This window comes from Quercus suber, unplaced genomic scaffold (genome assembly GCF_002906115.3).
Source record: "Quercus suber isolate HL8 unplaced genomic scaffold, Cork oak 2.0 scaffold_851, whole genome shotgun sequence".
Classification (NCBI taxonomy): domain Eukaryota; kingdom Viridiplantae; phylum Streptophyta; class Magnoliopsida; order Fagales; family Fagaceae; genus Quercus; species Quercus suber.
This window is the reverse complement of record NW_027070281.1, coordinates 71,020-86,285: the sequence shown is the minus strand read 5'-3', so window position 1 is coordinate 86,285 and position 15,266 is coordinate 71,020. Positions and strand designations below refer to the sequence as shown.

The following is a 15,266-nucleotide window of genomic DNA, read 5'->3' as shown; positions in this document are numbered from 1 at the left end:
TAATGGAGCTCCTAAATTGTCTGCAATTAAATTGTTGAGTTAGATTGATCCAAGGATGGATGATACATGGGTGGTGGTGTTCATCACGGATATGGAATGTCTTAACAGGTTTCTTCAAAAAGAAAGAAAGGGGTAGAGAGAGAGAGAGAGACAAATTCTATATGGAGAATTTTAGCATGGAAGTTGTTAATTTATTTTGGCTTATTGGCAGTGCTGCCTGTTATATATACACTAAGCTGCTTTCACTATTCGAAGTTTCCTAGCAACAGAGGCTAAAAATTTCCAGATTCAGATTGACCTTATAAGTTAGTTTGATCATCCATCAGTAGTGACCCCAGATCTATGCTGTTCTGCTTCAGGTGCCATAGCAGTCTAATTTCCAGTTAAGATTGGGTTCAACAATCTTTCTTAAAAATAAACTAATCATATAGAGGGACAAGCTTTGATTGTTTCAATAGTCAAGAGTTATATGTTCTCATGATCTAATCTCTTTTTGAGAATCATGTTCTCATGATCTAATCTGAATAAATTTGAATGCTGCAAAGTTAATGTACCATTGTGTTTACTTATGTTCCCTTGTCATTCTTTAGTTATGTCCCTGTAGAAAAAAGTTAATGCTGCAAAACTTTTACCAGTTGTTCACAATGCTCTTCACTGGATAGATCATAGATCATAGACCATAGATGTAAGATGCAACGCTTTAACTAATATACAATTTGAAAAATATATTATGGGCAAAATGCAGTTCACAAAGCCCGAAATACCAACCAAACATGCTTTTTTTTTTTGGGGGGGTGCAAAATACATTCAGTGCCTGGAAAGTTGTGAGACATTTTCAATTACAATGCTTATTGTTCTTCAGCTTCGTTGACCTTTTTTTTAAAAAAAAAATTGCATGGAATTTGATCATTATACAATGAATAGCTCCTTCACAGGTTTGTGTTTGCGGGTTTCAATATAAGGTTTTATTTTGACTCCATTTAAAATTTAATCTCATTTAGTAAATTGCATAACTGGTCTAAAAATTAACATTATTTTCCTGGTCTTTTCCCTATGACGACAATGAATGGAATTAATTTGCTGCTGCTTTAGCAAAAGCAAACTTTGCAAAAGAATTTTTTGATTGTGTTGTTTGGCTTGAAGGTTTGTCTACATCTTCTTCGATCTCATTGACAAATGATATATGTCATTTACAACTCTAAGAGGTTGGTTTAGTGGTTTCTAAAATCTCATGATATCTATGAGGTTCTAAATTCAAAACCTTTAATCAGCTTCTTAGAGCCATCACAAGGGATTCCTCCTGATCATAACTCAATGTGCATGGAACAAAAAGATTACACATACTTAAGGGAATAGTTAGGTGCTTAAAGAGTTTTAAATACCTTTATTTTTCAAAAAAAAAAAAAAATCTATAAAGCTTTCTATTAAAAATAACATAATGATTATGTAATAGCCTTTCATATATATATATATATATATATATATATATATTTCGTAAGATAGAAAAACCAACTAAAATTATATTTATAACTAAAATTTGCATAATTAATTAATCAAAGAAAGAACAAATTAGAAACCCATTAAACTATTCATACTTAACCTAAATTTGTAGAATATCCAAATAATATCACACAGATCATGAAACATGATCAAAAGTAAACACATATCATAATCCTTACCAACCAATCTTTGCCCCTAGTCCCCCACCTCCAACATTAAAAAAAAAAGAAAAAAAGAAAAAAAAGAGGGAAACGTGGGCCTATCCATAATAGTCAAAGTCTGATAATAGTTCAATACTATGGCCCATTAAAAAAAACACACGGTAACGCTAAAATAAAAACCCTAGCACTCTTAAATCTCAACCTATATATATACACAGTGCACAAAACCCTAACCCTCCCAAAGCTTCATTTCAGCGCTGCCTCTTCTTCAAGGTTTTTCTCTCTCTCTCTCTCTCTGATTGACTTTATTTTCTTGATAATTTTTATTTTTTGAAATAGTAGTTTTGAAATAGTTTTTTTTTTTTGAAAAATTTGAAGGTTTTAGAGTGAATCAAAGCGCTGTAACAATGTCTACCGGTGAGCTCGCTTGCACCTACGCCTCTTTGCTTCTCCATGACGATGGAATCGCTATCACTGTAAGTCTCACTTTTTTTTTTTTTTGGGTTTATTTATTTTGTACAATTTTATGTTAAATATTTTGGTTCTATGTTCTTTTTACCATAATGCAGATTATTGTTAGATTATATTAGATCATTGATTATTCGATATTTGTGTATATATAAATATATGTTATATGGGTTTTTTTTTTTTGGAGACCCATTTGAGTTTATTGTATTTCCTCTAATTTGATTTAATTTTTGTTGGACTTACTATTCATTTTTATTTGAAATACAATATTTTGATTTGAAAACCCAGAACGATGGTAGACAACTCTAACGTCATTTGAAGTTTATTGGGTTTATATTTATGTGTATAATTATATTTGAGGTTGCTGCATTGTGGGTCATTCTTCAAATTGATGTGAATTTTGTTATTATATTTTATGCTTTTTTTTAATGGTTCTTTTGGGTGTTGGGTGGGTGGGTTGGAATTTGTTTTAATTTGAGGTTGAAAATGAAACGTTTTGTTAGAATTCTATGTGTGTCCTTGTATTTGATGTAGAGTTAATTGTTTTTTTTTTTGGTTGAAATTATTTAAATTGTGATATAATTCTTCAACAGTCCGAGAAGATTGCTACATTGGTGAAAGCGGCCGGAGTTTCAGTGGAGTCGTACTGGCCTAGCCTGTTTGCGAAGCTTGCAGAGAAGAGGAGCATTGATGACCTTATTCTTAATGCTGGTTCTGGTGGTGCTGCTGCTCCAGTCGCTGTTTCTGCCCCTGCTGGCAGTGCTGGTGGTGCTGTTGCTGCAGCTGCCCCTGCTGTTGAGGAAAAGAAGGTATAAATTACTCTAAACCTAGTTGATATGATTGATTGTATAAGTTTTGGTTGAACCACTGGACCTAGTGATTGACTTGAGCCACTGTCCCAAATAAGAATCGAAAGTGACCTTGGAATAGCAGAAAAGATTGATACTTTAGGTGCTTTTTGCCTTTTCTTATTTTGAGTAGAAATCTTAGCTTCTGATGCTTCTCTTTTTTGGTTATGTAAACAGGAAGAGGTACAGGAAGAGAGCGATGATGGTGACTTGGGATTCAGTTTATTTGATTAGGTTTTCCTACCAATTTGTCTTCTTTTATTGCTAGGCAGGTTAGGACTGAGAGTGGTCACAGAGTTTAATTTTTGCCTGGTTTTTGATAAATTATATGAAATTGCTATATGTTGACCTGGCTATTTAATACGTTAAAGTTATAATTCACAGCTAGCTGGAATATATCTATTTTGTTATGTGTTGGGTTTGTTCCTTTGAATGTTATTAGCAGTGCAATCATCTCATTTACTTAGAATTTCTGATTTTCTTATGATGAACATCCGAGTAAGAAAAAATGGACGGTAGTGGGTTGGAATCCACTTTACAATGGCCGACCATTTTGTTCTGTATATCCTGTAAAAGCACTATAGTGGGCTTTGCAATATTGGGTTGCTCCTTTGCTTTTCTTGAATTATGATCTTTTAAATGAGCACTACTGCCAGTTGGTGTTTATTATGACATGAATCATTGTTTGTGACACAAGGTTTTTAGGGCCTAGAGGCCAAAACTCCACAATTAGTTTGTTCTGAAACCTTTGCTCAACTTTTGCCTCATTTGTGTATAAAAATTAAAACTTCCCGTTTTCTCTTAATGAAAACAATTAATTTGGTGTTTTACCATTTTTGTTCTGGAAGTATGTATTGCTTAGCTATGGCCTATGACCAATTGTATGAGAGGTGCTGCTAGTGAGGTTGAATAATATTCCCCCGTTTATGGGCTACATCTTTTAGCGCCTAACATATCTACAATCCTTGGGATCTAATGTTAATTTCATCTCTCTTTTACATTTCACCGAACTCCTTCCATTTCTCTTCTGTTCTTTTCTGTTTGAACAATGGGTCAGTTGCTAGCCTATTAGTTGAACGAGGCAACTGAGCTCAAATCTGCTTGTTGAATTCAAAATCTCAAATTTCTTAAAATAAGCATGGGCTATCATCATATTATCACTGGCAGATTATTTACCTAAAATTTCTGTGTTTTGATGGTCCTACTTAGAAGCTTGAGGTTTGAGCGATTCAAGAGTGCATAGCACAATAATCTGTGAAAAAAAATTGAGACTCTAGATTTATCATAAAAAGGTTCTGCTCAAAGCTTTTTTCTACTTGATTGTTGTGGGCCTGAAATTGAGGTTGGTTTCACATTTTTTGAGTAGAAATGGTTAGTTTTTGGAATTTAAAGATGATAATAACTTACAGAAAGGAGTGAAAATTGTAGGGATTTTTTATTTCACTAAATAAAAATGAATCCTATTAACTGACAGCTTCACTTTTTGGTTTTTCTAAATAAAGATATTTAGAGTTGAAATCTTTATCTCCTATTGTAATTATTAAAAAAAACAAAAATAAAAAAGGAATCCATGAAATATCTTAACAAAAATCAAGCCTACTAAAAATTTTGCTGGGAGGGAGACAATTTGTTTTGAGACAAAGATTAAAAACTCAAATTTCTTAAAGGGGTGGAGAGAATCCCCCCCTCTATTCTCTCCAATGCTATTGTTTTGAGGAGAAAAAAAAAAAACTTCAATCTAATTGCCTCAACCAAACAATTTAGATATCTAGAGATATCTCTCTTTTCTCACCCTCCCTTGTCTATATTCTGATATCTCCATCCCTACCAAAACATTTGTTTTTTATGGGTTTATTTTGGCCAATTAAGATCTGGGATTCCCCCATGAAAATGAAAATGAAAACGTGTCACCAAAATCAGTTATCTCATGTGAGAAAAATGAGAATTGGTTTTCCACTTTCCTTCTTTCCACCCTGGTCCACAACATTTGCCGACAGGTACACACCCAAAAACTACCTTCTCTTACGCGTCATTACTCTTCTTCATCCAATAAACAAAAATTCTAGATAACACAAGCTATATAGATGTAAAAGTTCTAGATAACACAAGCTAGATAGATGTAAAAGTGACCGAAAATCAATTATAATCTGTCATATAAGATAATTGTAGCTAAATTTATGATTTAGTATGTGATACTATAATTACTCCCCAATAAAATTAGTCATAGCGTATGAAACAAACACTCTTAATTCCTTAACCTTCTCAGCTTTCTTTTTGAAAAATGTTAAGACCACAACAATTTACACAACTTTTATCACAACTCGTTATAATTTTTTTTTACCACTTTTTTTTCACCGTATGACTAATTATAACAAAAATTGTGTCAATTTTTGTGATCTTAAAATTTTTCCTTATAATAATCCAGTAGGTCATCCAACTAATTGTGACAAAAGTTGGGTAAGTTTTTTGGGTGTCATGCATTTTTTTTTCCTTTCTAATCCGTTGGGCCGGCCAACCAATCCAATCTAAGCCGTCCACGTTTCCATCACCGAGGGTCAAGATTCAAACGACCAATCTACATTATCCTAGTAGTTAATGGTTAGTTTCCTTCCAGCTCTTTCTAGTTTCCACAGAATCCAAATCCTATCTCAAATTCTCGAAGTCTCAATCTTTAAATACCTCCTCTTACTACAACCTTTTTCCACACAAAAATTACTACAAACAAAACAAACACACTCTTCGTTTTGCATATCATAAAAAGTAAAAACCTTCAAAAACATCTTTGAATTGCAATTGCATTCCTTGTTTCTTTTCATCAGAATCATCAATGATGTCGATGTTCAGTTCCTTCGATGCTCTCTGCCAGAAGTTGAGTTTCTCGATGGGTCAGAGCTCAAAGCCTTTGGTGTCAATGAAGAATAATGGTGAAGAAGGGAATTCTAATTCTACACCACCAGGTCAAGTTAGCAAAGCCCCCCTCCAACAACCTCGGAGTCAGCAGAGGAATCCGAGGTTCGCACCTGAGCTTGATGGTGTCCACTGTTTTGAAACCATTGTACCTTATTAGAGATTTTTTGAGTTAGTCACCATAATGTCTTGTAAAAGTTAGTCAAAATTAATTCAATACAATCTCATATTCTTTTCCTTAATTTTCAATTTTTTTTTTCATGTTCATGCACAAGAAATTCTGATATATTATTATTATTATTGGAATGATTGAGATTTGGGGTTAAGAGAACATTTGCAGAGACAACAAGATACTAAAATAATTAGGCAAAATTTAGGAACAATGCTTAATTGTTTCTTATATTCCTCCCTTAAAATTTCGATACGAGATTTTATTTTTTTATGAATGAAAATGTATTTTATTAGTTAAGTAGTTATATATGATAGAATCTTAAGTAGATAACTTAAGGGAAAATATCTAAGATGGTGCAGTTTATATATTTTTTTCTAAAATAATTAATAATGGTTCTTAATACTTCTTATTTAATATAAGTTGTTGGGGTTTTGAGATTATTGTAGCTAAGAATGAATATTTTGAGTGGGTTAATTCAAAAATTTTAATTCAGTATTTTTACTCAAAACAATGTTTATACCATTCATTTATTTCGAAATTTAATTATTTAACTAATTATTCACTTGTAAATGTAACAAGAAATTCGAAAATCAATCCTATAAACAGTTCAATTGCCAATTGGAGGGTATTGTCAAATGTTTTTTTTTAGCTCATAACAACTTAATAGGTGGGAATGAGAGGGATTAGATGAGATAATATCACTCAGTCATAAGTTCTTGTCAGATTGTTAATAAACTTGTGCATAATATGTTTGCTAGGCTAGAACCCAATTTTTACTATTTTTGAGTAGATAAAGTTTCTGCGCCACCCCCACCACCNGAGCATCAAAGTACAAAACCAAACCCCCCCCCCCCCCCCCCCCAACCAAAAAAAAAAAAAAAAACAGCTTCTCTATGTTTCTTTCTCATAATCCTCATCTCTCTCTCTCTCTCTCTTAAAGCAATTTGATAAGACTTCATTTTTTGTTATTAGCAAATTAGCCAACAAACTAAGGGAGTTTGAGTTTCTAACACATGCATAGAATCTTCAAAATAAAATAGTGTTATATGAGTTTTCTAACACATATAAGTATAAAACTAAATTGCCTAGCGTTTTGGTATAAAATGAATTATATCATGATGCAGGGACAAACAAGAATGAAAAATGTTTGGCAATACTTTTACCCACATGTTTTTTGTTTATCTATTTCCCTAGTCGTTATCCATTGATTCTAAAAATGTTTTGCACAAGCTTATAAAAGGATAAGGGATTAGTATGTCCATTAATTATTGTTTAGTTAATGAATTTGTTTAACAAAAATTTTTAATACTACTTTTATAGAAAATATAAAATGCCGTAAAAAAAATCATTGTAAAAATAGTTTACCTTTTCTTTTTTATAAGGAGTATGAATGGATGACAGAGATTCCCAACTCATCAATTCTTTGGCCTCTATCCTATGCTCTATCCACCAAGTTACAAGAAGTAAGTCATTTGAGCCATTAGTGCAAGTGGTGCATCATATCAAAAATATGATAAATGAAAGTAAGATAACATAAAAAAATCAAGAATATGAATGCTTACTCTATCACTTCATATGACGTGGCTTACTTTAAATCTACAAAGTTTCTCCAGTAGTCTGGATAAGGTTATCTTTGTGTTTCTTGCCGTCCTCCAACAGTCCAACTATTATTTTGAGATATTGTATTAAATCATAAAAGATATATACTGTACTTACTAAAGGGTACCAATAGAGTTATCTTTGAGTAAGTCTCTGATTAAGAAACTAATAACATATTGTTTAGACATTGCATCTAAAAAATTCCCTCATTTGTAGTTTGATTTAAATTATTTTGTTAAATCTTTCATTTCTCATTCTTAAGTAAGTGCACTGACATGAAGCAAATTGACCAAAATAGATTGAAGTGAACCAAATTAGACCAAAATGGACCAAATTAGATCGAATTTGACCGAACTGGAATAAAATGGACCAAAGCTAGCTGAATGGTTTCAATTCTTACTCTCTTTTTAAATTTTTATTATATTTATTAATTTCATTCATTAAACTAAAGTAGAGATGCAGGAAAGAATTATAAGAGAGAGAGAGAGAGAGAGAGAGAGAGAGAGAGAGAGAGAGAGAGAGAATAATCATCTTCTTGTGTAGGAAAAATATGGATTAAATGAGATAAAATAATATATTGTAAAGAAGATGGGGATAAGTAGAGCCAAAATAAAAGGAAGAAGAATGGATGGAGGAAGAGTAACAATAGGGTAGAGAATGTTGGGGAGATAAAAAAGGTAAAATGGAGGGGGAAATGTTGGAGGAAGTGAGAAATTAAGAAAAAGAAGAAGAGTTTAAAATGAGATAATAAGAGTTGGAAATCCGTGGATGATGTGGCATAATGAGAGAGTAGCAACATTAAATACTATTCTTCAACTTTTATATATTACTAGCCGTGAACCCATGCGTTGCGCGTGATAATTATTTTTATGGTAGTTTTATTATTAAAAAAATTTACAATTTAAACTAATCTAATAATGAGTAATGCATTTTGTAATTATATTTTTATTTATTATAGGAACAATCATAAATGTAATATAGAAACAATCCAAAACACCAAAAAAGCATAAACTAAAAAAAATTAATAAAACTTAACAATGATTAATTGAACCAATATTAGGATAAAATTTTGTTTTTGATAATCTATTAAGGTTAGTTTCTTTGTAGAAATTATAATTTCAGCCACCTAAAACATATTATCAAATAAAAAATTATTAGCAAATTCTAAGAATTAAATTTCTATATAGGCATTGTTATAAAATAATAATAATTAAAATAAAATTGTAAAAGTTAAAATTTGTCACTTATCCGATTATTTTCGTTTGGCTAACCTTTACTTTTCTTTAAATGAATGGCATTATAAAGTACTTCTAATCCAATTATTAAGAGTACTTTGTCCACCACAAAGGATTAGAAAATAAACAAAAATTAGTAAAGTCTTATAGGTTAACATCTAAATTGAGTACTATAAAAAATCATGCTATGTAACAAAATAAATACCGAATTATCCAAATCATGCTATATAATAGAATAATATTATATTTTTATATGCTATATTTAATTCTTTAGAACACAATAGGATAACATTTAACAATCAAAGAGAATAAAAATAAAAACAACAACAACAACAATTTAAAAAACAAAACTAAATTGCATTAACCCAAAATAGAGTTTTAAAGAATATAAAAAAAATAAATAATATCATTTTGGCAAGATAACACTGTTTTGAGAGTGTTTTGCAACATAGTTGTGTAAAGTTCTCGTATCAAGCAAGTGTGTAGGGGGAAGATTTGAGGAAGATATTGATGCCTATAGAGAGCTTCTTAGAGAAGCAAGGCTTTCATAATCAGAACATGGTGTACTCACAAGGCTTAAATTGGATGTTTAAACACTCACTTTTGAGACATCAATACGAAAGCTTCTGAACCATATATGCATATACAGTGAAGCATGGCCTCAGGAGGTATATACAGTCATAGAGAAGCATGGCCTCAGGTTGCCTCCGCAATCATGACTGCATCAAATCAAATAATTTTTAAAAAGTCCTGTAGTTTGTACTTTGTAGCTCAATTGGCCCCTCTTGGTGTTTCCAATAGAGATGTTTAAAATTCAAATCCCCCACCCCCATTTTAACAATCGAATTATCAAAATAAATAAACAAATAAGTCTATGTTTAAATGAGGGATAAATCCAACTAAAAAAAGTAAAAGCATTTTATGCAATACAGTATAATGTTTATTTAATCACTCTATGATGTTCATGGAGAAAGTTCACACCAAGATGAAATTAGATGAACATAAGAAAAGAAAAAACTGGAAGTAGCAAAGCTATAAACCCTGAACTAGTTGCACTTTGGCAGCCTCTAATACAAAATTTCTGCTTTAAGTATTTACAGCGATACAAAGTGTTTGTATTCTAGATGAGACTATAGCAGGCACAATGTACCAAATAAATATAAGGAAAAGAAACAACCTTTCATCCTTCCTAATGGCTGTTTAGATTGAGGGGGAGTAGAGTAGAGTAGAGTTTGTTGGAAGTTAGTTTAATATCCAGCCAACTCTACTCTACCCCCTTGTTCCCCCTCCCTCCCTCCTCAATCCAAACAAACCATAGTATCTCTCTCGAATGGGATGAAATAAAGCTAACTCATACAAGATATAAGTTACCATTTCACATTCTCGGATAGATTCTAGCACTTTACTTACAATCTGTTTCCTATATTTCCAAACCTTCTGGCCACTCCGAATATCACTGCCTTAGTCAAGAGTCCCGATCAAGACTACAAGCAAGTATGATAGCCCCACCAAGAATAAGTAGCTTTGGTATGTTCCTCCCTGATGGTTTGTCAGATGTTGATGCTATTTGTGTCTCTGACAAATTTTCAGTGTCTCCCAAGAATCTCAGGTACTCTGGACCTATTTTAGAGGGATCTGAGCCATAAAGGCTGGCCGAGAGAGTGGTGCACCTGATGCTCTTGCTTTTTGGTAGGCACGAAAACCAGGCTCAATCTTCTTGACAGCTCCCCACATTCCTTTCCGTATTCCAAGCTTCGCAAGTTCCCATGGGATGCCCATATCTTCATAATGGAAGAGAAGCACCTCACAAGCAGTCAGCTGGCCATTACCTCTTTTTGATTCCACTGGTTAACTCAAATGGAAATGAAACTTAGTTAAAACAATCCATTAGTGGGTCTAGGACTACATAGAATGCAAATATACTTTTGGCAAACAAATTATCTATATGTTCGATAATAACTTTGGGATCAATTTCAATTTGGTTTTAATCCCACTGGATGAGTGAGTTAAATTACCAAGAAAAAGATACTAATTAATTTATTAAAATAATGAAAAGTGACATGATTTACCTGCTCGAATGCACCAACTTGAGTAATAAAGGTCAACACGCCTCGGTGTGTCACGCCTTGGGACAGAAGGACAAGGTACTCCCTAGAGGGGAAAAAACAGATGGCTGTTCACATTAGAGCTTCAAAAACTGAGCTGCAACAAAAATGTAAACACAAAGAGAAAATGACACAGGAGATCCCTCTTTTCCTTCAAGTGCTTTCTAATATTTGATCGTTCGTCTCTTTTCACTAGCATCATATCAGTTATTTCCAACCCCTATTTTGTACCAAAACCATTTGACTGCTAATTTGAGTGTATTTATAGGTTGTTCCGAAGTGCCCTTCCATCCATCCTTAGCTTCCTTCCAGGCCACAATTATCCCACGATCATGTGAGACTTGGTTGCTCAACATTATCCCCAAAAATACATCTCATATGAATTATTTTTACTTATGACAAAAAGGTTTCCCTGTATAAAACAATAAAAGCACATTCCAACCACCCTAGAATCCTATGGCAATGACTTCTTTAGTATATCAATTGGCGGTTGAACTCAAATACCAAAATTAATACCCTAATACAAAACACTTTAATTCACACAAGCAGTTCCTAAAAAAGCTAATCAATTCCTACATAAGCACAAACATGTTCCTGTTGTCACCATTATTACTTAATTCAATTAATGTTCAAAAAAAAAAAAAGAAGACTTCTCCTCATACCTTTGTGACACAGTAATATGATCTTCCGGATTCCCATATTCGACGACCAATTATGTAATCTCTATCTTTGCAGAAAAAGGGAAACTGTGCCACAAAGCATCGACAAAGATAAGCACATGTGACTAAGGTAATCTATCAGTAAAAAAAATAAAGAAAATTGATGGGTCAAAATGATTAGGGAAGTCTAACCTTCCGTATCCATCGCACTATCATGGTTCCCGTTGTGGGACACTCTTCTATAGTTGTAGAAGATGCAAGCATGTCATCCCAATTTGATCGGAACTCATCATCCCAGAAAAAGTCCCTAACTAACTCTGGTGTGGCATCCTCAAAGATAGTGCTGCTACGATATTGTGGAGGACCGTGCTAACAACCCAAACAAGACAAAAACTATCACACATACAGTTTTATTGACATAATTAAAGATTTCTATGGAAGAAAAGAGTTAATTTGAATGCAATCTGATGTAGCTCTAGCACAAGACCTAATATTATAGTTCAATTGATCGTTCAAATTACCACTTTATAGGTTTGAAGAAATTCTTCAACCAAAACAAAAGGTAACTTACCTTGGGATCTCTTTGCCATGCTTTGTAGCTCATATTTGGCGCAGAACGATCCATCATTTGTATCCAAGGAGGACCTCCATCTTTCATCTCTACAAGCTGGCATAAATGTTCTAAATCCTCCTTGTTCACTAAATTAGGCTTTTGTTCATTGGGCTGCAACATACTAAACAAGAAGAATCAACCAGTAAGATATCTGATTCAAATAATGTTTCGGTAGGAAGGTAATGGAGGCATTTAATCTCCAAGGATGCCAAAATGCTCCTTAAGTTCAAATTGTAATCTCTCTCTCTCTCTCTCACACACACACACACACACACCCCAAACATGATTGTATAAATAGAATTATACGATTAAGAATTTGGGCATCCCTTGGAGAGTAAATGCCCCAATAATCATCTGCACAGAAAAATGCAGGTACAAATGTGTTATCTTCAGTTAGGCCATTTGAATTATACGAGTCCTCCCAATAATTCTTGGTAGAAAAATAGTCTTAGGATTTCATGATAAAAGAACAAATTGAATTACTCACTATCATTAATCAATGATTCAATATGACATTAGAGATCCTATGTTCATGATAAATTACATATAATGACAAATATTAAATATGCTCAAATAAGAACCTGAACAAAAAGTAGCAAACTCACAAATCAAATAGTAATAGAATAATACCAAAAAAAGAAAAAAAGAAAAAAGAGAATAGAGAGAAGCCAATAAATCTCAAGTACCTGCAATCTTCATATTCATTAGGCGGTGCAGAAGATTGTGTCCTATCCTCCCCAATATTCAAGGTCCAAGCTTCACTGCCTTTTGACCTCAACCCCTTTAATGGAGACATAACCGATGCTAAGGGTGATGAGGGAAGAGATAAGTCAAAGGCTTTTGACACAAAACAGCTCAATTTGTCACTCCCCATGGCCATGATTGCCCATTTGGGTTTCCAAGCCCATCCAGCGAGAATTCCAAAAACAAAGGCCACACATATTGGAACCAGAAATACCAAAACCTCAATTAAAGCCATAAAACATTTAGAACAAAGAGAAGAAGAAGTAAACAAAACCCAGATAATAATGGGAAATAATTAGAATTTACAAAAGTTCAGATTTTGATGGTATTAAGTGTGAAAAAAATTGAAGGAGAGCAAGGTTATGGAAGATTTTTTATTAGAAAAAGCAGAAAAGAAGTCACACCCAGGAAAAAAAAATCACAAATACTTGATGAAAAACCAGAAGATAGTAGAAAGTTTGTGCATGTCGATTTGGGTATTGATTGAGACATGAACGGTGGGAAGAGGGTTTGAAAGGAAAAGGTCAGGCTAGTTTATGATTCTTCAAACTATTTATGTCGTTTAATGGGTCGGAGAAAGTTGCAAGTTACAACACTCATAATATATTGACGTTGAAATTAGTGGAGGAGAAGTTTTTGAGGTTTTGGGGTTACCAAATAAATGTGAAGAGGAATCAAAGGCCAAATAATAGTTGGATTGTGCAGAACAAAGGAGAGAAAGATACGAGAGAGACTTGCATACAGAAACATGGGGACAAATTAAAGTCAATAAATAATTCCTTGGTTTGCTTCTTGTGTGAATAGCAAGCAAAGGTGCATGGGTTTTGTAGGAGTTTGGGCTCTTGCTTTTAACGGTGGGGAAATCCTTGGGCGTTTGGTCTCTTTGTATTTACATCAGTAAATACAAGAGTGAGAACTTTTTGAATATGAGCCACTAAGTTTTTTTTAAAAATCTTCTCCACTTTTTTTGTATGTGTTAATACTTAGTATTTAAAAAAATAAAAAAGTATTTACATCAGTACAAAAACCGTACAAGGGAGTAAAAGAAGGTTGAAGGTTGGTTATTTCGGATAAGGACATGTTGATATTGAAAGTTGTTGGAGCAATACAAGGAACAGATAAAGTTACACGGTATTTGTCACAATTTGCCAACATTAAGCAATGTTAGGACTAGATAAAGTTATACAATTTTTGTTACAATTGGCCAAGAATGGATAAGATTACAATTTTTTGTTACAATTTGCGGACTTTCAGTAATGTTAGGACTAGATATAGCCACACAAATGTTAGAACTAGATAAAGTTACACAATTTTTATCACAACTTGTCACGTGGCGAGTTGTTAATCCAAATAGACACACTACTGCATCCTTACTACTCATAACTCGCCATATAGTGAGTTGTGGCAAAAATTTTGTAACTTTATCTGGTCCTAACATTTTTCAAATGGTTTTTATAAACTCTCAACCATTGAGGGTGAAAAAAAAAAAACTGATGTAGAATAACTTTCATCTTTATGAAATTTGAGGGGAAAAAAATCTACAAAAATTACGGGGAAAAAAAAAAAAACCTTTGAGAGCAATTGCATGTGGTGCAACCTTAGATGTATAGATTTGGATTTAGATGCCTTGCAATTATTGGTTTATGAGATGTGTAAAAGCTAGAAAGGTGAAAACGTCCAAAAAAATAAAAATTGAAAGGTTAAATTTTTTCTAACTTAAAAGCTGAGATTAAATGTGAATTTTCAACTTTCAATCTTAGCCATTAGTTCACTATTAAATGGTGCAAGGTCATTTTTCACTTTTATATATATAGATTATTAATTTTCATAAAACAGAATAATTAATGCTAATAGGATCCGAATCATCCAATAAGTGTCATCCAAATCTTTTTAGCAAAAAAGAAAAGAAAAAGTGTCATCCAATCTAGAAATCAGGATGGACAAGAAAAGCATAACCCATTTAGAAAAGTGAGTTTATAAGCGAGCGAAATTCATCAAGCCCCATTAATGGTGGATGATGCACAACTCGAAATATCCACCATAAACCTTCATCAGTACATGCTCTATGACCTAAATTGTGGAGTATGGTAAAGGTCATGAGTAACGGCCAAAGTATTATATAAACACCATATACTGGCCATGCCATTATTTGTCAAAATATAGAGTTTTTGGTAGTTTTTATGTTAAATTTGTTGCAAAAATCTAAAAGCTACTTTATTCCAAAAAAGCTTAAAGCTATATTATTTGGAAAAAAA

At 32.9% G+C, this 15,266-nt stretch overlaps 2 protein-coding genes across 2 annotated transcripts; one reads left to right on the top strand and one right to left on the bottom strand.

Annotated features, from left to right (window-relative positions):
• The first annotated feature begins 1,805 nt into the window (after nucleotides 1-1,805).
• On the top strand, nucleotides 1,806-6,126 carry LOC112022510 (large ribosomal subunit protein P1). The gene is made up of 4 exons (XM_024055122.2): nucleotides 1,806-1,934; nucleotides 2,040-2,137; nucleotides 2,723-2,938; nucleotides 3,155-6,126. The coding sequence occupies exons 2-4, from the start codon at nucleotides 2,069-2,071 to the stop codon at nucleotides 3,209-3,211; spliced, it is 342 nt and encodes a 113-aa protein (XP_023910890.2). The 5' UTR covers nucleotides 1,806-1,934; nucleotides 2,040-2,068; the 3' UTR covers nucleotides 3,212-6,126.
• Nucleotides 6,127-9,851: 3,725 nt separating this feature from the next.
• LOC112022519 (uncharacterized) lies at nucleotides 9,852-13,929 on the bottom strand. Its single transcript, XM_024055133.2, is given in 8 exon segments — nucleotides 9,852-10,367; nucleotides 10,370-10,522; nucleotides 10,525-10,734; nucleotides 10,960-11,041; nucleotides 11,658-11,741; nucleotides 11,847-12,023; nucleotides 12,226-12,388; nucleotides 12,954-13,929. Coding segments are annotated over 8 exon segments (1,233 nt in total). The 5' UTR covers nucleotides 13,247-13,929; the 3' UTR covers nucleotides 9,852-10,296.
• Between the last annotated feature and the right edge of the window lie 1,337 nt (nucleotides 13,930-15,266).

What these genes read in the sequence shown, in the direction of transcription:
- LOC112022510 (XM_024055122.2), top strand. Translation starts at nt 2,069, where the DNA reads ATGTCTACCGGTGAGCTCGCTTGCACCTACGCCTCTTTGCTTCTCCAT. An exon ending in ACGATGGAATCGCTATCACT is followed by an intron (nt 2,138 to 2,722) that starts GTAAGTCTCACT and finishes ATTCTTCAACAG; the next exon opens with TCCGAGAAGATTGCTACATT. An exon ending in CTGCTGTTGAGGAAAAGAAG is followed by an intron (nt 2,939 to 3,154) that starts GTATAAATTACT and finishes TTATGTAAACAG; the next exon opens with GAAGAGGTACAGGAAGAGAG.